This window comes from Hyla sarda, chromosome 1 (genome assembly GCF_029499605.1).
Source record: "Hyla sarda isolate aHylSar1 chromosome 1, aHylSar1.hap1, whole genome shotgun sequence".
Taxonomy (NCBI): Eukaryota; Metazoa; Chordata; class Amphibia; order Anura; family Hylidae; genus Hyla; species Hyla sarda.
The window spans coordinates 559655210-559674494 of NC_079189.1; the positions used below are offsets into that span (position 1 = coordinate 559655210).

Sequence of the window (19285 nt, forward strand, 5' to 3'; positions counted from 1 at the left end):
AGAGGAGGACTCAATCTTTCAAGGCTCGCCCCTCCAGGAAGTCGGGGTCTCGTTCTAACTGCCCCCCTTCAAAATCCAGGACTCTCAAGCCTCCCACTGCCTGAGGGTGCGCCCCCATCCGAGTCTTTCCCTCGGGTGGGGGGGGGTCGCCTGTCCCCCTTTCAGGATGTTTTGCTGGTGCAAGTTCAGGATGCTTGGGTTCGAGAGGTAGATTCCCAGGGCTACCAAAAAGAATTATCTTCTATTCCCTGGGATTGTTTTTTTCAGTCCCGCCCTCCTTGATCTCCTGCTCTTGCTGCAGCTTTTCAGGTGGCCCTTTGCACTCTCCTATCTCCTGGCGTTATCGTGTCGGTCCCTCCTAGGGACCAGTTTTCGGGGTTCTACTCAAATCTTTGTAGTGCCCAAGAAGGATGGCACGGTTCCTCCCATTCTCGATTTTGAAACTCTTGAACTGTCATATGCGGCTCCGGCATTTCCAGATGGAATCCCTACGTCGGTAGACTCCTCCGTGGATCCAGGGGAGTTCCTCTCCTCTGTTGACATACAGGATGCCTACCTACACGTCCCCATTTTTCCGGCCCACCAACGTTTTCTCAGGTTCGCTGTTCCTGCGGGTCATTTTCAATTTGTTGCTCTGCCCTTCGGGCTGGCAACCGCTCCTCGGGTCTTCACCAAGACACTGGCGGCAGTGGTGACTCTCCTCCACTCTCGGGGTGTCTCGTCTCTCCCCTATCTGGACAACCTGCTCATCAAGGTGCCCTCTGGAACAGAATCGGGTCAGCCTCAACATCACGCTACGGACCCTCTCCAGTTTTGGTTGGTTCATCAACCGCGCAAAATTCATCCTGTCTCCATACCAATCCCTGGTGTTTCTCTGGATCCGATTCGATACAGTGGCGGCTCTCCTCTCTTCAGGAGGGCAAGCTCCAGGAGCTCTGGTTGGGAATTCGCTTACTTCGGTGGCCGGGTCTGATTCCAACTTGCACCTGCAAGTCAGTTCTGGTCAAGATGGTGGCCTCCATGGAAGCTGTCCCTTTTGCCCAATTTCGGTAACGTCCCCTCCAATGGGCCATCCTATCCCAGTGGGACAGATTCCCCCCCCCCCCCCCCCCTTGTCTCTCCACCGCAGGATCCGGCTCCCACTCAGAGTTCGCCACTCCATCCTTTGATGGCTTTGGTCCCCTCTCCTCCGGGAGGGTCGTTCCTTCTTGCCCCTCCATTAGCATGACCTGACCACGGATGGGAGTCTACTCTGCTGGGAAGGTGTCTATCGGGACTGAATGTTCCATGGCCGTCTGAGTCCGGTCTCCCCATCAATGTCCTGGAGCTCTGGGCGATCTTCCTGTGCCTTTGTTACTGGAGTTGCCTGTTCGGGGCCTTGCTGCCCGGGTGCAGACTGACAACTCCACTGCCATGGCATACATCAATCGCCAGGGCGGCACTCGCAGCTTGGCAGCCATGAGGGAGGTGTCGAAGATCCTCCGCTGGGTGGAACTTCACATTCCAGCCATATCGGGGGTGCACCTTCCCGGGATGGACAATTGGGAGGTGTACTTCCTGAGTGGCTCCAGCGCCAGAGGTCTACCTTGACCCAGAGGTCTACGCTCAAATCGATCTCCGCTGGGGGACTCCAGGTGCGAATCTGTTCGCGTTACTCCCTAAGAGGAAAGTCCCTCGCTTCATGTCCAGGTCTTGGAATCCACTGGTGGTGGATGCTCTTGTGGTCCCTTGGACCCCCTTTGCTCTCCCCTACCTCTTTCTGCCGCTTCCGCTTCTTCCCTGAGTTGTTTGGAAGCTCAAAGCGGAGGACATCTCCGCGATTCTGGTGGCTCTGGACTGGCCTAGAGTGTGGTACACGGACGTGGTCAGTCTCGTGGCAGACTTTCCCTTTCGTCTAACGTATCGTCCCGAACTCCCCTCCCAAGGGCCCCTTTGCCACCCCAATTTACTTCCGCTGTGTTTGACGGCATGGTGGTTAAAATCGTGGTTTTGAGAGCTCGGGGATTTTCTTCCCAGGTGATCCGGACTATGCTCCGTGCCCGGAAACCCTCGTCCGCCAGGATTTACCACCGTACCTGGCGGGCCTATTTCCGCTGGTGTGAGGCTTGTTCCCTCTCTCCCACCTCTTTCTCTGCCGAATCTCTTGTCCTTTTTGCAATCGGGGCTGGAGACGCGCTTTGCCCTCAGTTCCCTCAAGGAGCAGGTTACGGCACTTTCCTTTTTTCAACGCCCTCTTGTGTCCAACCTTCATGTTTGCACTTTTTTTGCAGGGCGTGGCTCATGAGGTCCCTCCGTTCCGGTCCCCTGCTGCGACTTGGGACGTTAACCTTGTTTTGGACATTATTCTGGGCCAGGTTTCCCTTTGTTTCCTTTCCTGGAAGGTTGCCTTCCTGCTTGCAGTCACATCCATACATCCAATCTGAATTGGCTGCCCTCTCTTGCGTTCCCCTTTATTTGGTCATCCACCAAGACAAGGTGGTTCTTCGGCCAGTGCCTTCTTTTCAATCAAACTGCTTTTGGACGTCCTGTGTCCGCCAATGCAGCGCTCGAGAAAAGTAGATTTTTGGACTTGCCGTAAAATTTTTCTTTGAGCCTTTTATTAGGGGACACAGCACCCATCCATTGGTTTGTTTGTGGGCAGCCAGTTGCCGCCGCCTTAGTGCAGGGGTGTTTTTTTGCGTTTGGTTCCCTTCTTTTGTCTGGGTTTTTTTGTTCAGACTGTTCCTTTCTTGGTCAGTTCTCCTTCTGCTTTGGGACTAAACGGAGTTGGTCAGAGCCAGGAGGCGAGTATGTACTGCTGGGAGGAGCTGACTTTCTTTTGTTTGTTGCATAGAGTCAGCCTCCTAGCGGCAATCGGCATATACCCATGGTCCTGTGTCCCCCAAGAGAAGCTCAGAGAGAGATTTTACGGCAAGTCCAAAAATCTACTTTTTGTACGACATTGTCCAATTGGGTGTGCATCTCTTCTTGCATTGATTCTTGTTTTGGAGTTATGTTGGCATTTTAGCACATAATCTAAACTGCCAGGGGGATTATATGAATCAGTTTGCTTACTGTGTTCTATAGTAATCAGCAGAATTGTAACTAAAGCTCTGGATTGTCACACAACAAGCCAATACAAAATAACCAATATAATGTATATTTATAAAATTCTTCACTAAAAATGGCATTATCTTTATCAGAGTGTGTACTGTGTAGATCTTAAATACCCTTTTGTTTCAGGCTCCCGTGATGGCTCAATGGCTCTGTGGGAGATTAATGATGATGTTCTGAATAAGTGCAACTTTCAACACAGCCTCTCCCGAGTGCCAGTCTATGCTCACATTTACCACAAAGCATTGAAGGACATCCCTAAAGAGAGCAGCAACTCCTCAAACTGCAAAGTTCGTGCGCTGGCATTCAACAGCAGGAAGAAGGTAATTTGCCATGGTCTAGCTTTCATTGCTGCAGACCGCTTTATCTTAGCTTTTTTCCTTTCTGTGCAGTATAAAGCAGTCTAATACAGCCAGTCTTTTTGTCTCATATTGCTTTTATATTTTAACCATAATAAACCGTTAAATTTACATATTTTTATTTAACCCCTTCCCGCCCTAGGACATATGCATATGTTCCAGTTGCTAACATGTTAGCGCAACTGGACCTATGCATACGCTCTGCCGATATCCTGCTCAGTGCGATGCACTGCAGGAGATGGCCACCAGGACACGGATGTCAATCTCAGCTGGGGTCCTGCTTCAGCTGCTGAGAAGGGGAACACGGTGGTCTCTGCAGCATTAACCCCATAGATGCCGTGATCTGTCTCCTGATCATGGAAACATTGGAGTTGACAGGTAGAAGGGGGCTCCCGCTGTTAACAAACGGCGAAAACAGATAAATAAATGGCTCATTCCCAAATGAAACCCTGTATTACCTGTAAGGTAGCATAAATAAAGGATTTTGTTGGAAAAAGTACATAAAAAAGCTATGCACATTTTGGAAACTACACCCTTCACAGAACGTGACAAAGGGTATAGTGAGCCTTTTTTTTTCACTATAAAATGCTGGTGTTACCCTACATTTTTCATTTTCACAAGGGAGAATAGGAAAAAAAGCCCCCCCCCCCCCCCAAAAAAAAAAATTTGTAGCCCCATCTCTTCGGAGTAAGAACATACCCCATATGTGGATGTGAAGTGCTCTGTAGGCGCACTACAATGCTGAGAGAAGGAGCGCCATTGGGCTCTTGGAGAGAGAATGTGTCCGAAACTGAAGGCCATGTGTGTTTACAAAGCCCCCATAGTGGCTCATAGAACATGTGAGTGTAAAAAAATGAAGATTTTAATAGTTCTCTTTAACCTTGCTGCTATTCCTGTGAAACATCTAAAGGGTTAATATACTTTCTGAATGTCATTTTGAATACTTTGAGGGGTGCAGTTTTTATAATGGGGTCATTTATGGGGTATTTCTAATATGAAGACCCCTCAAATCCACTTCAAAACTGAACTGGTCCCTGAAAAATTCAGATTTCGAAAATTTTGTGAACAATTGGAAACTTGCTGTTATACTTTGAAGCCCTCTGATGTCTTCCAAAAGTAAAAAAAACATGTAAACTTTATGATGCAAATATAAAGTAGACATATTGTATATGTGAATCAATATAACATTTATTTGATATGTCTAATTTCCTTACAAGCAGAGAGTTTCAAAGTAAAAAAAAAATTGCTGAAATGCCAAAAATTTACCACTATATTTTTTTCGTGACATATTCTACTTAATCTCTGAATCAGAATGAAAAGTAAAAGCATTCTGGAGTTCGTAATGCTTAAAGTGATAGTGGTCAGATTTGCAAAAAAACACTCTGGTCCTTAAGGTGAAAATGGGCTTGGTCCTTTAAAGGGGTACTCCGCCTCTAGACATCTTATCCCCTATCTAAAGGATAGGGGATAAGATGTCAGATCACCGGGGTCTATGGGAGGGGGTGTGATGGCTGCCACGCCCCCTCCCATAGACTTGTATTGAGGGTGCGGGCCGTAACATCACGAGGGGGCAGAGCCGTGATGTCACGATGCTCCGACCCTGTACTGACCGTCATTATCTGTGCAGTAATGATAGCGGGCTGCCGCAGCCGAGGTCCCAGGGGTCCCCAGCAGCGGGACCCCGGCGATCTGACATCTTATCCCCTATCCTTTGGATAGGGAAGAAGATGCTAGGGGCAAAGTACCCCTTTAAGGGGTTAAGGATACAGCCAATTTAATTTTTGCGGTTTTATTATTATTTTTTTTTTTTTTACTCCTCGCCTTCTAAAATTCATAACTTTTATATTTCCATTCCCAGACCCATATGAGGACTTTCGTTTTCGCGCTGTACACTTTGCAGTAAAATTTACATGTTTTCTTTATTCTCTGGGTCAATACTATTTAAAATGATACCCATGGTTATATACCTTACATATTGTACTGCTTTAAAAAAATCTCTAACTTTTATTTTATTTTTTACAATGTCAGTATGTTTAAAATTGCCCTATTTTGACCACAACGCTTTTTATTTTAAAAAAATGTTGCATTTGATGTGACAAAAAAGGCAGAATTATTTATTTTTTTTTTTACGTTCACTGTACGGGATCATTAACATTATATATTGTTGGAACATTTACGCACTGTATCCACCTTTTCCAGCCCATAGGGCATAGCACTGATCAGTATTATCGGCGATCTTCTGCTCTGGTCTGCTGAAAGGCAGATCAGTGCAGAAGACCCCGGGAGATGGACGGAGGCAGGTGAGGGGACCTTTGTCCGCCATCTTGGCTGATCTGATCCCCACGGCAGTGATCTGTATTTATCACTGCATCTGAGGGGTTAATGGCAGACATCAGCGCGATCGCTGATGTTCGCCATTTCCGGCGCTGTGCACTGAGTTACACTATGCAGCGCAGTACATTTACGGCGCATGTCCGTCCTTAAGGGGTTAAGCGGGTACAGCTATTCATGCTCTGGTCAAATAGAAACATAGAATCTGCCAACACATTTAGCCTATTTATTCCGTCCAATATTCTGAAAGTCCCTGGTAGAGATGAGCGAACTTACAGTAAATTCGATTCGTCACGAATTTCTCGGCTCTGCAGTTGATGACTTATCCTGCATAAATTAGTTCAGCTATCAGTTGCTCCGGTGGGCTGGAAAAGGTGGATATAGTCCTAGGAAAGAGTCTTCTGGGACTGTATCCACCTTTTCCAGCCCACAGGAGCACCTGAAAGCTGAACTAATTTATGCAGGATAAGGCATCAACTGCCGAGCCGAGAAGTTCGTGACGAATCAAATTTACTGTAAGTTTGCTCATCTCTTGTCCCTGGCTTGATCTTATATCAATTTATCAATTTCATGTTGCCACACCAATTCTAATTTTTGGGAGGAATTTACACTTATTTGGAAATAAGAAAAGGGTTCTTTACTGTATGGTTGTATGTATTGTTTTAATTGTATTGACCCACAAAATAGAGCATGTCCGTACTGTGCACGGTGTAAAAACGAACCCTCCAAAAGTTCAGTTTTTTTTTTTTTTCTTGTCAATTTCCCCCCACAAATTAGAATATTTTTTTTTCTTTTTTGCTGTACGTTTGTACAGTAAAATGAACATAAAATGAAAGGTGTTGTTGCAAAGTAAAATTGGTCACACAAAAAAACAAACTTCATATGGGTCTGTTAGATGGAAAAATAAGAGTTATGCCTCTTAGAAGTTGAAAAGGAAAAGCTGGATGTGTCCTTAACCAGTCTAGGACAAAGGGCGTACAGGTACGCAATGGCTCCCTTGGACTTAAAGGAGATATCCAGTGCTGAAAAACTTATCCCCTATCCCCTAGGGGATAAGTTTCAGATCGTGGGGGTCCAACCGCTGGGGCCCCCCGCGATTTCCTGTACGGGGCCCTGGCAGCCCGCGGGAGAGGGGGCGTGTTGACCACCGCACGAAGCAGCGGCGGACACGCCCCCTCAATACAACTCTATGGCAGATCAATCTCCGGCTCTGCCATAGCTATGTATTGAGGGGGCGTGTCAGCCGTCATTTTTTTGCGTTGGTCGACACCCGTTATTTGGCCAGCGAGCCGGGGCCCTGTACAGGAGATCGCGGGGGGCCCCAGCGGTCGGATACCCCCCACGATCTCAAACTTATCCCCGAACAGCTGTTGCATAACTACATCTTCCAGCATGCCCTTCGGCGATCACTACATGCTGAGAGTTGTAGTTTTGCAACAGCTGGAGGCACAAAGGTTCTGTTAACTAATTCAGTATTTTCCAACCAGTGTGCCTCCAGCTGTTGAAAAAGTACAACTTCCAGCATGCACAGTCTGTCATTGCATACTGGGAGTTGTAGTTTTGCAACAGCTGGAGGTTTGTGCAGGGGTGGCAGATTTTACAGTGGTTCTGACATAAACGCAAAAAATGAATACCCACCTGTGACCCCATTTTGGAAACTACACCCCTCACGGAACGTAACAAGGGGGGGGGGGTTATAATGAACCTTAACACCCCACCGGAGTTTGAAGAATTTTCGTTAAAGTTGGATGGGAAAATGAAGAAAATAAAAAAAAAAATTTCATTAAAATGCTGGTGTTACCCTAAATTTTTCATTTTCTAAAGGGAAAATAGGGAAAAAAATTGTAACCCCATTTTTGTATAAGAGCATACCCCATATGTGGATGTAAAGTGCCAGAACAGTGGACCCTCCCCCACATGTGACCCCATTTTGGAAACTACACCCCTCATGTAATGTAATAAGGGGTACAATGAGCATTTACGCCCCACAGGTGTCTGACAGATTTTTGGAACAGTGGTCTGTGAAAATGACAAATGTAATTTTACCCGTTTTAACCCATCATAGCCCATTATTAAAAACGGACGTTGTTTTGTGACTGGAGAGGTAACGTGAGAAATAGTGCATGCACTATTTCTCCCGTTACTTTCTTAGTAAAACAATAAAATAAAAAAAATAAAACACATTTATTTACACATCCGACTTTAACAAAAAGTCATCAAACATCTGTGAGGTTTTAAGGCTCACTGTACCCCTTATGTGCCTTGAGCGGTGTAGTTGTCAAAACAGTATGCCATGTGTTGTGTTTTTTGCTATTATGGCACTATAGGGGCTTCCTAAATGCGACATGCCCCCCAAAAACCAGTTCAGCAAAATTCACTCTCCAAAATCCCATTGTCGCTCCTTCCCTTCGGAGCCCTCTACTGCACCCACAGAGCATTTTACATCCCATGCGAGTGTAAAATATGAAGATTTTGAATTTTCTATTCCTGTGAAACACTTGAAGGGTTAACAAACTTTCTGAATGTCATTTTGAATACCTTGAGGGGTGCAGTTTCAATGGGGTATTTCTAATATGAAGGCCCCTCAAATCCACTTCAAAACTCAACTGGTCCCTGAAACATTCAGATTCATGTAGCGAAAAAATAGAAAATGTATGCTGAACTTTGAAGGCCTCTGATGTCTTCCAAAAGTAAAAACATGTCAACTTCATGATGCCAACATAAAGTAGACATATTGTATATGTGAATCAATATATAATTTTATTTGGAATGTCTATTTTTCCTTACAAGCACAGAGCTTCAAAGTTAGAAAAAGGCTAAATTGAAAAAAAAAATCATGAAATCTTTGAGTTTTTCACCAAGAAATGATGCAAGTATCGACGAAAATTTACCACTAACACAAAGTAGAATGTGTCACGAAAAAAAAATCTCTGAATCAGATTGATTAGGAAAAGCATCCCAGAGTTATTAGTGCTTAATGTGACAGTGGTCAGATGTGCAAAAAATGCTCTCATCCTTAAGGTCATAATGGGCTTGGTCCTTAATGGGTTAATTGGTTAAATTTGGAATGTTGGGTTTTGGTGAGAAAATTGCCCCCGCTACCACAGGTACAAAATGTCTCCAAACCCCCTGGCAGTTAAATAATTAGGAAGAAATGTGTATGAAGTGTTATGACATGCAATAACATTTATGTGGGTTATCAGTCTTGGATGTTTTAAGAAATCTGTTTATTTGCAGGAGCTGGGAGCCGTGTCGCTGGATGGCTACTTCCACTTGTGGACAGCAGAATACACTTTAGCCAAGGTATCTAAATACACTGAAAACTGGAGATACGAAAAACTAGCCATGGGGGGTATAATGTAAATATGACCACACCAACAGCTATATCCCACCTGCCTTCGCAATTTACATACATCCATTTTTGTAATGGATTTCTGAATATGAATTTCATTGTTCAGTGGAGCTAAGCAGATATAAAAGCATGCGGTGAGCGCCCCCTAGTGGTAAGATTGTGCTTAAACATTCATGAACCCTACAGAAATGTCTAAATTTGTCCTAAAAAGTAGATAGAGATCAAGATCTAACAAAGGAATCAGAATCTTCAACTTGGTAATTCAGTAAAATAATCCAATATCACACATCTGTGAGTGGCAAAAGTATGTGAACCTTTCTTTCAGTATCTGGTACGACCCCCTGTGCAGCAATAACTGCATCTTAATCTTTCTGGTAATTGTTGATTACTCCTGTGCGTCGGTGTGGAGGTATTTTAGCCCATTCCTTTCTACAATACTTGTTAAGCTCTACCATGCTTGTGGGGAAGGTTCTTCCATGAGAGAATTAAACCCCAGCATTTGCCAATAGCGATTCAATTACAGATGTTTATTAACACAACTGTCAGCTGAGGAAGGCTATGTTTGCCAAAACACGTCCTCTTTATACCATGTTGTTAATAAACATTTGTATTTGCATAGTTTTTTGGTGAGTGCTGTTTTTTTTTTTTTTATAATACTGGATTTGACCCCAACACACTCACCACCACACCTAGCAGACGTCCAGACACTTATCAATTGCCAGCCTCAGGTCCTTCCACATTTCTATTGGATTGAGGTCAGCAATTTGACTTGGCCATTCCTTCCTCACTGCCGTAATTTCCTCAGTTTGTCCCGTTCCACAGCACTCCTGTTTGGGTTTGACTCATGTGCTGCCGGCTCGGCCAATCAGCAGTTGGAGCAAGACAACAGTTTGGCCACCAATTGGCTGAGGAATAGCACTGGCAGCAAGCATGGAAAGTATAGGGTTTTATTTATTTATTTTTTGTTATGCACCAGGCTGAATGCATTTTTAACCCCTTTTGGGGAAGGTTTTCCCGACCTATGACATACATGTATGTCATGCAGATACTGGCCGCTACTCGTGGTAAGATGGTGGCTAACACGAATAGCCATCCATCTTGCCTCGGGACCTTGGGGCGTCCCCTCACCGCGAGGTGACTAGCCGATGGCAGCGTTTCACACATGAAAATCCTGAGCAGAGCGGTGTTTGTGTCCCGATCACGGGAATCGGGACACACTCACTCTTCCCCAGTGTCCCTTACCCATCCCGAGCTCCCAACGCTGTGCCCTCCTGCATGATTCCCTTCTCAGTGAAGCGAGTGCAGTAATATTTATTTTTAAAAGCTGTTAAGTTGTAAAACAGCTCCCTCTAGTGTCCTAAACCTGCTACTGCATCTTTTGTGCTTGGCAGGGCAGAGGGGGGAGCTGTTGTACAGAAGTAAAAAGTGTGTGTGTGTATGTGTGTGTATGTGTGTATATGTGTATATGTATGTGTGTATATATATATATTATATATATATATATATATATATATATATATATATATATATATTAATCAAGAATCATTAATAACTCCTGCGTTACAACACTGCAATGCATCAACATCACTACGCATGCGCTAGAATGGCAGTTTCACTATCTGCTGCGACTATCTGCAACAGGGCAACTACCGACACAAAGCTGCCAGCGGATGACAGGACACATACAGCTCTTCTGTTGCAGGATCGGATCACGGGGTATACGAGGCACAGACAATAGAGTTACCTAATGTGAAGGTGTATAATGGTTAAAGTAAATGAAAAACAATAAACAGAAATTGTGTAGAGAAAAATTAAAGATAAAAATTAGTGTGCAAAAAAATTTATTACTAACTTGGTGGTAATAGAATAAGTAAACTAACTAGTGTACAGCAGACCTATGTAATAGGTAAAAAAAAATATTAATGTATAATAAAGAATATTGAAAAATAAATAATAAAAAATAATTGAAAAATAATGTAATATAAATGAATCAAAAGAGAAAATCAATTTTTTTTTTTTTTAAACAAAAAGAAAACATTCTATCATAAATAAGGATATATAACTCTTATTTGTAAACCTTTTTTTCTGGGATCCTCATACACTAATGAAAGGTGGTGGCATCCACCCTGTCTACCCCATTTGTACCTAAACCCACCACCTCTCCGCCTTTTAAAAGTATCGGACAGCCGGGGGTCAAAGGGGGGGGCCAGGACACTTGGTCCCGTTAGGTCCCTACATGTCCAACCGAAACCCACTACAGATTGCTTGGGGTGTGCCTGCTCTTTCAGCAGCACTAGTACTTGTGTATGGGAAAGTTGCTGATTAGAGGAAATCCCAATTGGGTATAGTAACACCAAACGAGAAATTATCAAAAACATATAAATAAATAGAAAATAATAATAAAATTAAAAATGATCAAAGAATAAAGTAAACATACTAAGAAAAGATAAACAAAAATTGAAATAAATAAATAGGTCTGCTATATAGTGAACACTCTATCTTAAATGTATTAACCTGATAACGACCATGGACGAGTATAGACAACCAGGTTGGCGGCCGTTCCGGCACCTGGACGTCTATACTCGTCCATGCTTCTCGTGGGTGCTGCCCAGTGTACCCACAAGATCGCAGCAGGGACTCGGCTGTAGCACTTCTGTCCCGGCAGTTTAACCCTTACAGCCGCGGTCGGAAGTGACTGCGGGCTGTAAGTGTTAAGACAGAGGGAGGGAGCTCCCTCTGTCACCCCGCAGCACAATCGCGGGGTGCTGTGTGTGATGCCCGGCGGGCGGGGACCTGCCGCACGGCCAGGAACAAAGAAAACTTCGGTCCCAGCAGTTTAACCCTTACAGCCACGGTCAGAAGCGACCACGAGCTGTAAGGAGTTTTGACAGAGGGGGCTCCCTCTGTGTCTCTCCTATAGCACCCCGCAACGATCGCGGGGTGCTGCTGGTTACCTGGGCAGCCCGGGGGTCTTTACAAGGACCCCCAGGTCTGCCTCAATTATTGCTTGTCAGGACATGCCAGTGTAAAACAAGCAGGCAGCATATATCTGCAATGCTTTGGAATACTAAGTATTCCAAAGCATTAAAAAAAAAATATGTGAAAAAAATATAATATATAAAAAAAAATACATTAAAAAAATAAAATAAAAATACATTTATTAAATAAATAAAATGCAAAATGTATAATGTGTAGGATCACACGGCGCACATCCACAGCATATTACATGCCAACAGTCACAATAATGAGCTCCCTGCTGCGGCTGGGTAGCTTTGTGTGTCCACTCATAGCGGCGGATTTCCTGCCAGCAGTCATGAGCGGACACACTGAGCTACCCAGCCACAGCAGAGATCTCTGCCTTGTGACTGCCGCAGTGTGAAATATGCTGCGTATGCGCTCTGTGACCCTACACTGCGTCCCGTTCATACTGCGTTTCCGCAGTGTTAGAGGTATCCCTCAGCATCACGTCAAAAAGAGTGATGTTGACGTATACTGTAGCATCTCCATTTATTTCTGAATGAGACTGCTACAGTATACATTGGCATCCTTTTTTTGACATAACAACGGACACCTATACTGCAGAAATACAGTATGAATGGGGACTAGTCATACAATGATGCCCTGAAAGCCAAAGGGGGCTCCTTCTTGGTCCTACCAGGCGGTCAGGCAACCAGATATGGCCTAATTGGGGGTACTGCCCAGCCCAGAACGTATACGTTGATAAAATATGTGGCGCGTTTCCTCCATTTCAAAAGCGACTTACCAAAATGATGTCCCACAAATAATTTGTGGAAAAAAAGCTAATTGCTATTTTTTCCACTGACTTTGAAATAATTCTAGCCACACAATAAGGGCTCAATGTACTCACTTTTGCCCTGGGTGGTGTTTTGAAAATGGGGTTACATCTGGGGGCGCAGTATTGTTCTGACAGCTAGAATGCTTTGAAAGATGAAGTGCGGCCTATAATTTGTATAATGATATCCTGAAATCAAATGGTGCTCCTCTCCTTTTGGGTCCCACTGTGTGGCCATGCAACCAAATATGGTATAAGCGGGGGTTTCTCCATTGGGGACACAGACCTTGGTTATATTCTGCTGTCTCTAGGAGGCTTGACACTATGGTAACCAAAAAGTCGGCTCCTCCCAGTAGGATATACCCGGGGTTGTAGGGTTGTACCTCATGGGTCCGGGTCCCCCTACCTCCCTGTTCGCCTCGCTATGAGCTTGGCTTGCTGCAGGGACAATGCTGACTGAAGACTACATTCTGAAGACTTCTTTAGGTAAGTACTTCAGCTTAGGTGAGTATTTTTCTCTCCCTAGGTCTTGCAACAGCTGGAGACCCCTGTTTTTTCTTACTTTATTCTTCCTGCAGGGGGATTGTGTTTTATTATATGGGGGGAGCAGTGGATCTAAGGGGCAGTGTTTTCACAGTAAGGGGCACTTTATTGGGCAGTGTGTGTGACATGTATGCACTCTGCGGGCGTGTGCGCCTATTTACTTTCACTTTCGGCAGCCGTGGCTGCCGACGGCACTTCGCCGGCTCCATTCCCCGGGCGCATAGGAGCTCACTACAGGCGGCGTGTGCACGCGGGGTTCGGAGCGGGCACCATTACTAAGTCCCGCTGTACTTCTTCGGCAGCCCGGCGGACGTTGGCTCCGCCCACCAGGCCACATAAGTGCTTCAGCAGCGCGAAATGAGCCGCCAATCAGCGCCGTGCGCGCGTTTGGGGCCGTGCAGGAGCCAATCACAGTGCCCTTGCCTCTGACCCGACCTCTTCCTCCTATTGGCCGGCGTCTCTCCTCACAGCCACGGTGTGGTGTTCTCCTCACAGCAGCTGCCTTGGGACACAGACTTGGGTGAGACTGTACATTTTTTGCTATGTCCTTGCCCAGAACTGTTCGTCCCTCAAAGCAGATATCGGAAATATTAGTTACCCAGTACGCTTGTAAAAACTGCTCTGCAAAAATGCCAGGTTCTGCTGAACCCACTCGTTCTGCCTGCTCCACTGCTCCCCCCAGACCCCCCTGCCATTTCTAACCCAGGTGCTCCTTCAGACCTGGTGGGTTCGGCCGCCCCTCCAGCCTGGGTTTCCTCCCTCTCCCAGTCTATATCAGACTTGGCACAGGTCTCCCATTCTGTGGTGACTGCCTTGGAGAGGTCTACCCTTCACCGGCCCTCTAGAAGGTCCCGTTCCCCTTCTCGCTATGCTTCACATAAGCATAATAGGGGTGTCTCCTCTGACTCATCCCGAGTCTTCTGGTAGACAGGGGCGTTCTTCTCGCAGGTCTCGTCCGACCGCTTCTTCAGGCCACACGTGTCGCTCTTCCAGAGGACGTGCCCGTGGTCACCGCTCTGGCTCTCCTGAGCCACGTACCAGGTCTGAGTCTCCCTCTTCTAGGGCCACCTCCACTTGTTCGCACTCTCCTGGAGATCTGGCGGACGAGGTTTCCAATTCGGCATCCGATTCAGAGGACCGTTCGGACTCAGTGGACACGGTGAACTCATTAGTTATTTTGCGGCCAAATCTGGCAACCGCAAACCCACTTCTGCATGAAGGGATGCCCCCACCCGCAGCTTTTTCTCGGGTGAGAGGTCGCCTCTTGCTCTTTCGAGACATTTGGACCACGCACATTCAGGACTCCTGGGCCAGGGACGTGGTGTCCAACGGATACCGGATAGAATTTGCCTCCCTTCCGAGGGATCGTTTTTTTTTTTCAGTCCCGTGCTCCCCTATCTCCCTCGCTTCTGAGGGAATTTTGGGAGGCTCTTCAGTCCCTTCTCATCCAGGGTGTCATTGTCCCGGTTCCTTCAAGGGAACGCTTTCAGGGTTTCTATTCCAATCTTTTCGTGTTTCCCAAGAAAAACAGTTCTGTGCGGCCAATCCTGGATCTCAAACGTCTCAACCAACATCTTCTTATCTGCCATTTCTGAATGTAATCTCTCCGTTCGGTGGTGGCGTTTATGGATCAAGGGGAGTTTCTTCCTCGGTGGACATCAGGGATGCCTACCCCCACTTTCCTATTTTTCCCGGACACCAGCGGTACCTCCGCTTTGCGGTTCCGGAAGGTCATCATCAATTTGTGGCTCTCCCCTTTGGTCTGGCCACAGCGCCACGAGTCTTTACCAAGATTCTGGCACCTGTGATAGCTCTGTTACGGTCAAGAGGGGTATCGGTGATACCCTACTTGGACGACCTCCTCATCAAGGCCTCCTCCAGAGCCCAGGCTCTGGAGAATGTGAGCCTCACTCTTCAGACCTTATGTCGCTTCGGTTGGATGGTCAACCAAGACAAGTCAGTTCTCTCCCCCACCCAGTCTCTGGTCTTCTTGGGGCTCCAGTTCGACTCGGCTCGAATTCGCCTCCTGCCTGACAAACGTCTGGCCCTCTTGTCGGGAGTCCGCTCCCTTCGGATACCATCCCCGGTCACCATCCGTACTTGCATGGAAGTCCTGGGTCGGATGGTGGCAGCCATGGAGGCCGTACCCTTTGCCCAGTTTCATTACCGTCCTCTTCAGCTGGCGATTCTTGCCCGATGGGACAGGTCTTCTCTCCCTGTCGGTCTCTGCGCTGGTGGCTCCGCTCCCCCCTTCTTCTTCAAGGGCTTTCGTTCCTTCCCCTCCACTGGCAGGTGGTCACGACAGATGCCAGCCTGTTGGGCTGGGGGGGGGGGCGTTTTCACGGATCAGATGGTTCAAGGCCTCTTTCCATAAACATCCTGGAACTGAGGGCGATTTATCTTTGCCTGAAGCATTGGGAGTCCCTGCTTCAGGGCCACCCTGTCCGTGTCCAGTCGGATAACGCCATGGCTGTGGTGTACATCAATCGGCAGGGCAGCACTCGCAGCTCAGCAGCCATGTCCGAGGTGACAAGGATCCTCCTCTGGGCGGAACCAGCCATTTCGGCGATTCACATTCCGGGAGTGCTCAACTGGGAAGTGGATTTCCTCAGTCGGTCCTCAGCCGACCCCGGAGAGTGGTCTCTTCTTACGAGGTGTTCGCACAGATCTGCCACCTCTGGGGGACCCCAGACGTGAATCTCACGTCTCGACACAACCGGAAAATTCTGACGTTTGTGTCAAAGTCCAGGGACCGCCTGGCTCTAGACGTGGATGCCCTAGTGATTCCGTGGTCAGGCTTTGTCCTGTTCCCTCCTCTCCCCCCTCCTTCCCAGGGTTCTGAGGAAGCTCAAAGCGGAAGGAGTCCCCGCCATTCTGGTGGCTCCAGACTGGCCTCGAAGGGCATGGTACGCCGAAGTGGTCTTACTTCTGGACGACGTTCTGTTCAGTCTTCCACTTCATCCAGACCTATTGTCACAGGGTCCCCTTTGCCACCCCAATTTACAGTCGCTGCATTTGACGGCGTGGTGGTTGAGACTGTGGTTCAAAGGGCCTGCGGCTTTTCTTCCCAGGTAATTTGCACCATGCTAAGGGCTCGCAAGCCCTCCTCTGCGAAAATGTATCACCGTACCTGGCGGGCTTACTTTCGTTGGTGCGAAACTCCAGTTACCTTTTCCGTTCCCTGTCTCCTCTCCTTTTTGCAGTCTGGGTTGGAACAAGGGCTGGCTCTCAGCTCCCTTAAGGGTCTGGTTTCTGCCCTTTCCATTCTCTTTCAGCGTCCTCTGGCTTCCAGTTCGCATGTCCGGACCTTCCTTCAGGGCGTGGCACACGCTGTCCCCCCTTACCGGTCCCCTTCTCCCTCTTGGGACTCGAACTTAGTTCTAGGCGCTCTCCAGGACGCACCTTTTGAGCCTCTTAGGGAGGTTCCCCTTTGACTCCTATCCTGGAAGGTGGCTTTTCTTATAGCTATTACTTCCATTAGGAGAGTATCTGAACTGGCAGCTCTCTCCTGCCGTTCTTTTCATCTCAACGAGGACATCGTCCTTTTGTCCCGCTCCTTCTCATCCCAGGGAGTGCCTGCTCCACAAATTGGATGCGGTACGGGCTGTTCGGTCTTATCTTTCTGTCACCTCTTCCTTTCGTCAGTGCGATTCCTTTTTCGTCGTGTCTGAAGGGACAGCCTGCTTCCAAGGCCACTATTTCTCTGTGAATCCGATGTGCTATTTCGGAAGCTTACGGCTGCAAGAGGAAGATCCCACCCTTCAGGGTTTTGGCTCATTCCACCCGCTCTGTAGGAGCATCCTGGGCTCTCCGAAACAAGGCATCGGCCTCGCAGATCTGTAAAACGGCCACCTGGTCATCTTTGCACGCTTTTTTGAGATTCTACCAGGTTCATACCTTCGCATCGGCTGATGCTAGTCTGGACAGTAAAGTTGTGCAGGCGGCGGTGGTACAGCCGACTGCCTGACCTTTTTTTCTCTGCCCACCCAAGGGGACGGCTTTGGTACGTCCCAAGGTCTGTGTCCCCCAATGGAGCCGATAGAGATAAGGAGATTTTTTTAGACTTACCGTAAAATCTTTCTCGAAGGATCCACTGGGGACACAGCTCCTGCCTTTTTCTGGGTTTCCTATTCGGTTATCTGTCCGAGGTAGTTTTAAGTTAATTTTTCTTCTGGTTCTTGGACAGTTCATGTTTTTTTTTCCTTTGATCTGTCGGTCTCCTCCTATTGCTCTGAGACTAAAACTGAATTGCTCAGTGGCCTGGAGGCGGGTATATCCTGCGGGGAGGAGCCAACTTTTTGGTTACTATAGTGTCAAGCCTCCTAGAGACAGCAGCATATACCCAAGGTCTGTGTCCCCCAATGGATCCTTCGAGAAACAGATTTTACGGTAAGTCTAAAAAATTTCCATATTACTGAAAACTGGACGAGGAGTGTAATAAAATATGGGGCGCATTTTCTACTTTTCAGATGCAATGTACAAAAAATATGTCCCACAAATGATGCATTTGTGGAAAAAAAGAAAATTTTCAATTTTCACTGACTTTGTATCCATTCCAGCCACATTCAAAGGACTCACTTTTGATCTAGATGAATAATTTAGGGGGTGTAGTTTCCAAAATGTGGTCACTTGAGGGGGTTCTGAATGGTTCTGGTAGCTGAAACCCTTTGCAGGCATGAAGTGCGGCCTATAATCCATCCGGCCTAAAATTATGGCCTGAAAGCCAAATGGCGCTCCTCTCCTTCTGGGTCCTACCACGCGACCAAGGAACCAAATATGGCTAAAGTGGGGGTATTTCCAAACACAGGCCGAGCAGCTTAATAAAATATAGGGTGCATTTCTTGCAATATCAGAAGCGATGTACAAAAAATATGCCCCACAAATGATGCATTTGTGAAAAGATGCTCATTTCGAATTTTTAACACTGACTTTGTAATAATTCCTGCCAAAAAACTGGTGTTAAAATACTCTGTACCCCCTATCGAATACCTTGAGGGGTCTAGTTTTTAAAAAGGGGTAATTTGGGGGGGGGGGGTGTGTTCCTTTGTTCTGCAACCCTTGCATAGCACATAAAAAAAGTGCTTTTCAAATTTTCTAAATTTTCACAATTTCAAGTTAAATTGTTAGGCTTCTGACTAATTTAAAATGTTACTTAAAAACAAAAAAAAGCTGTCAAAATAAAGTAGTCATCTGAAAGTATAAGTTTCATAAACTCTTTGGTCAGTAAGTATAAATATATATAAAATTTCATGATTTTTTGCATTGTAAAAAAAAAAAAAACTACAAATGATATCGGCTTACTTTTTACTATGTACATGAAGGACAACTTGTGACACAAAACAATGTCAGAATTATCGTGATTGGCAAAACGTTACCAGAGTTATTCTCTGGCAGACATCCCCGATTTGAAAAAACAGGCCTGGTCTTTCAGGGGCGTACAGGTTTATTTGTATTGGTGCTTAAGGGGTTAAACCTCTTATATGAAGCTACCCATTAAAGTTTGTTCCACTATACTGAGCTCATGGCGCCCCATCCGATCCTGTATAACACTAAGAAACTTTCAGAAAAGATATTATTAAAAAATGATACTACTGTGTATTTATTATGTATTTAAATGTTCAAATATAACAGGAGATATCAATTATAATGGACTAGCAGAGCAGGAAGTGTCTCCTCGGTTGTAGGGAAGATAATTCCAAAATGTATCTGAAAAAAATAAAACAAAACCTAATTACTATATATTGCATAAATATCCAGTAAAAATGTTAACACTGTATATTTAAATATGCCCAAGTATTTGGTCAAGTAGGTCCC

At 46.2% G+C, this 19285-nt stretch overlaps 1 protein-coding gene and 1 long non-coding RNA gene across 2 annotated transcripts in view; one reads left to right on the forward strand and one right to left on the reverse strand.

Annotated features, from left to right (window-relative positions):
* The window catches only part of DCAF12 (DDB1 and CUL4 associated factor 12), a 75896-nt gene that overhangs the window by 45632 nt on the left and 10979 nt on the right, over nt 1–19285 (forward strand). Inside the window, exons 5-6 of the mRNA XM_056542622.1 lie at nt 3223–3416; nt 9021–9086. Of these exons, the coding sequence (XP_056398597.1) occupies nt 3223–3416; nt 9021–9086 (260 nt within the window). The remainder of the gene's footprint in view (nt 1–3222; nt 3417–9020; nt 9087–19285) is intronic.
* The window catches only part of LOC130293679 (uncharacterized), a 38977-nt gene continuing 38316 nt past the window's right edge, over nt 18625–19285 (reverse strand). Inside the window, exon 3 of the long non-coding RNA XR_008848262.1 lies at nt 18625–19177. This is a non-coding gene — a long non-coding RNA (uncharacterized LOC130293679). The remainder of the gene's footprint in view (nt 19178–19285) is intronic.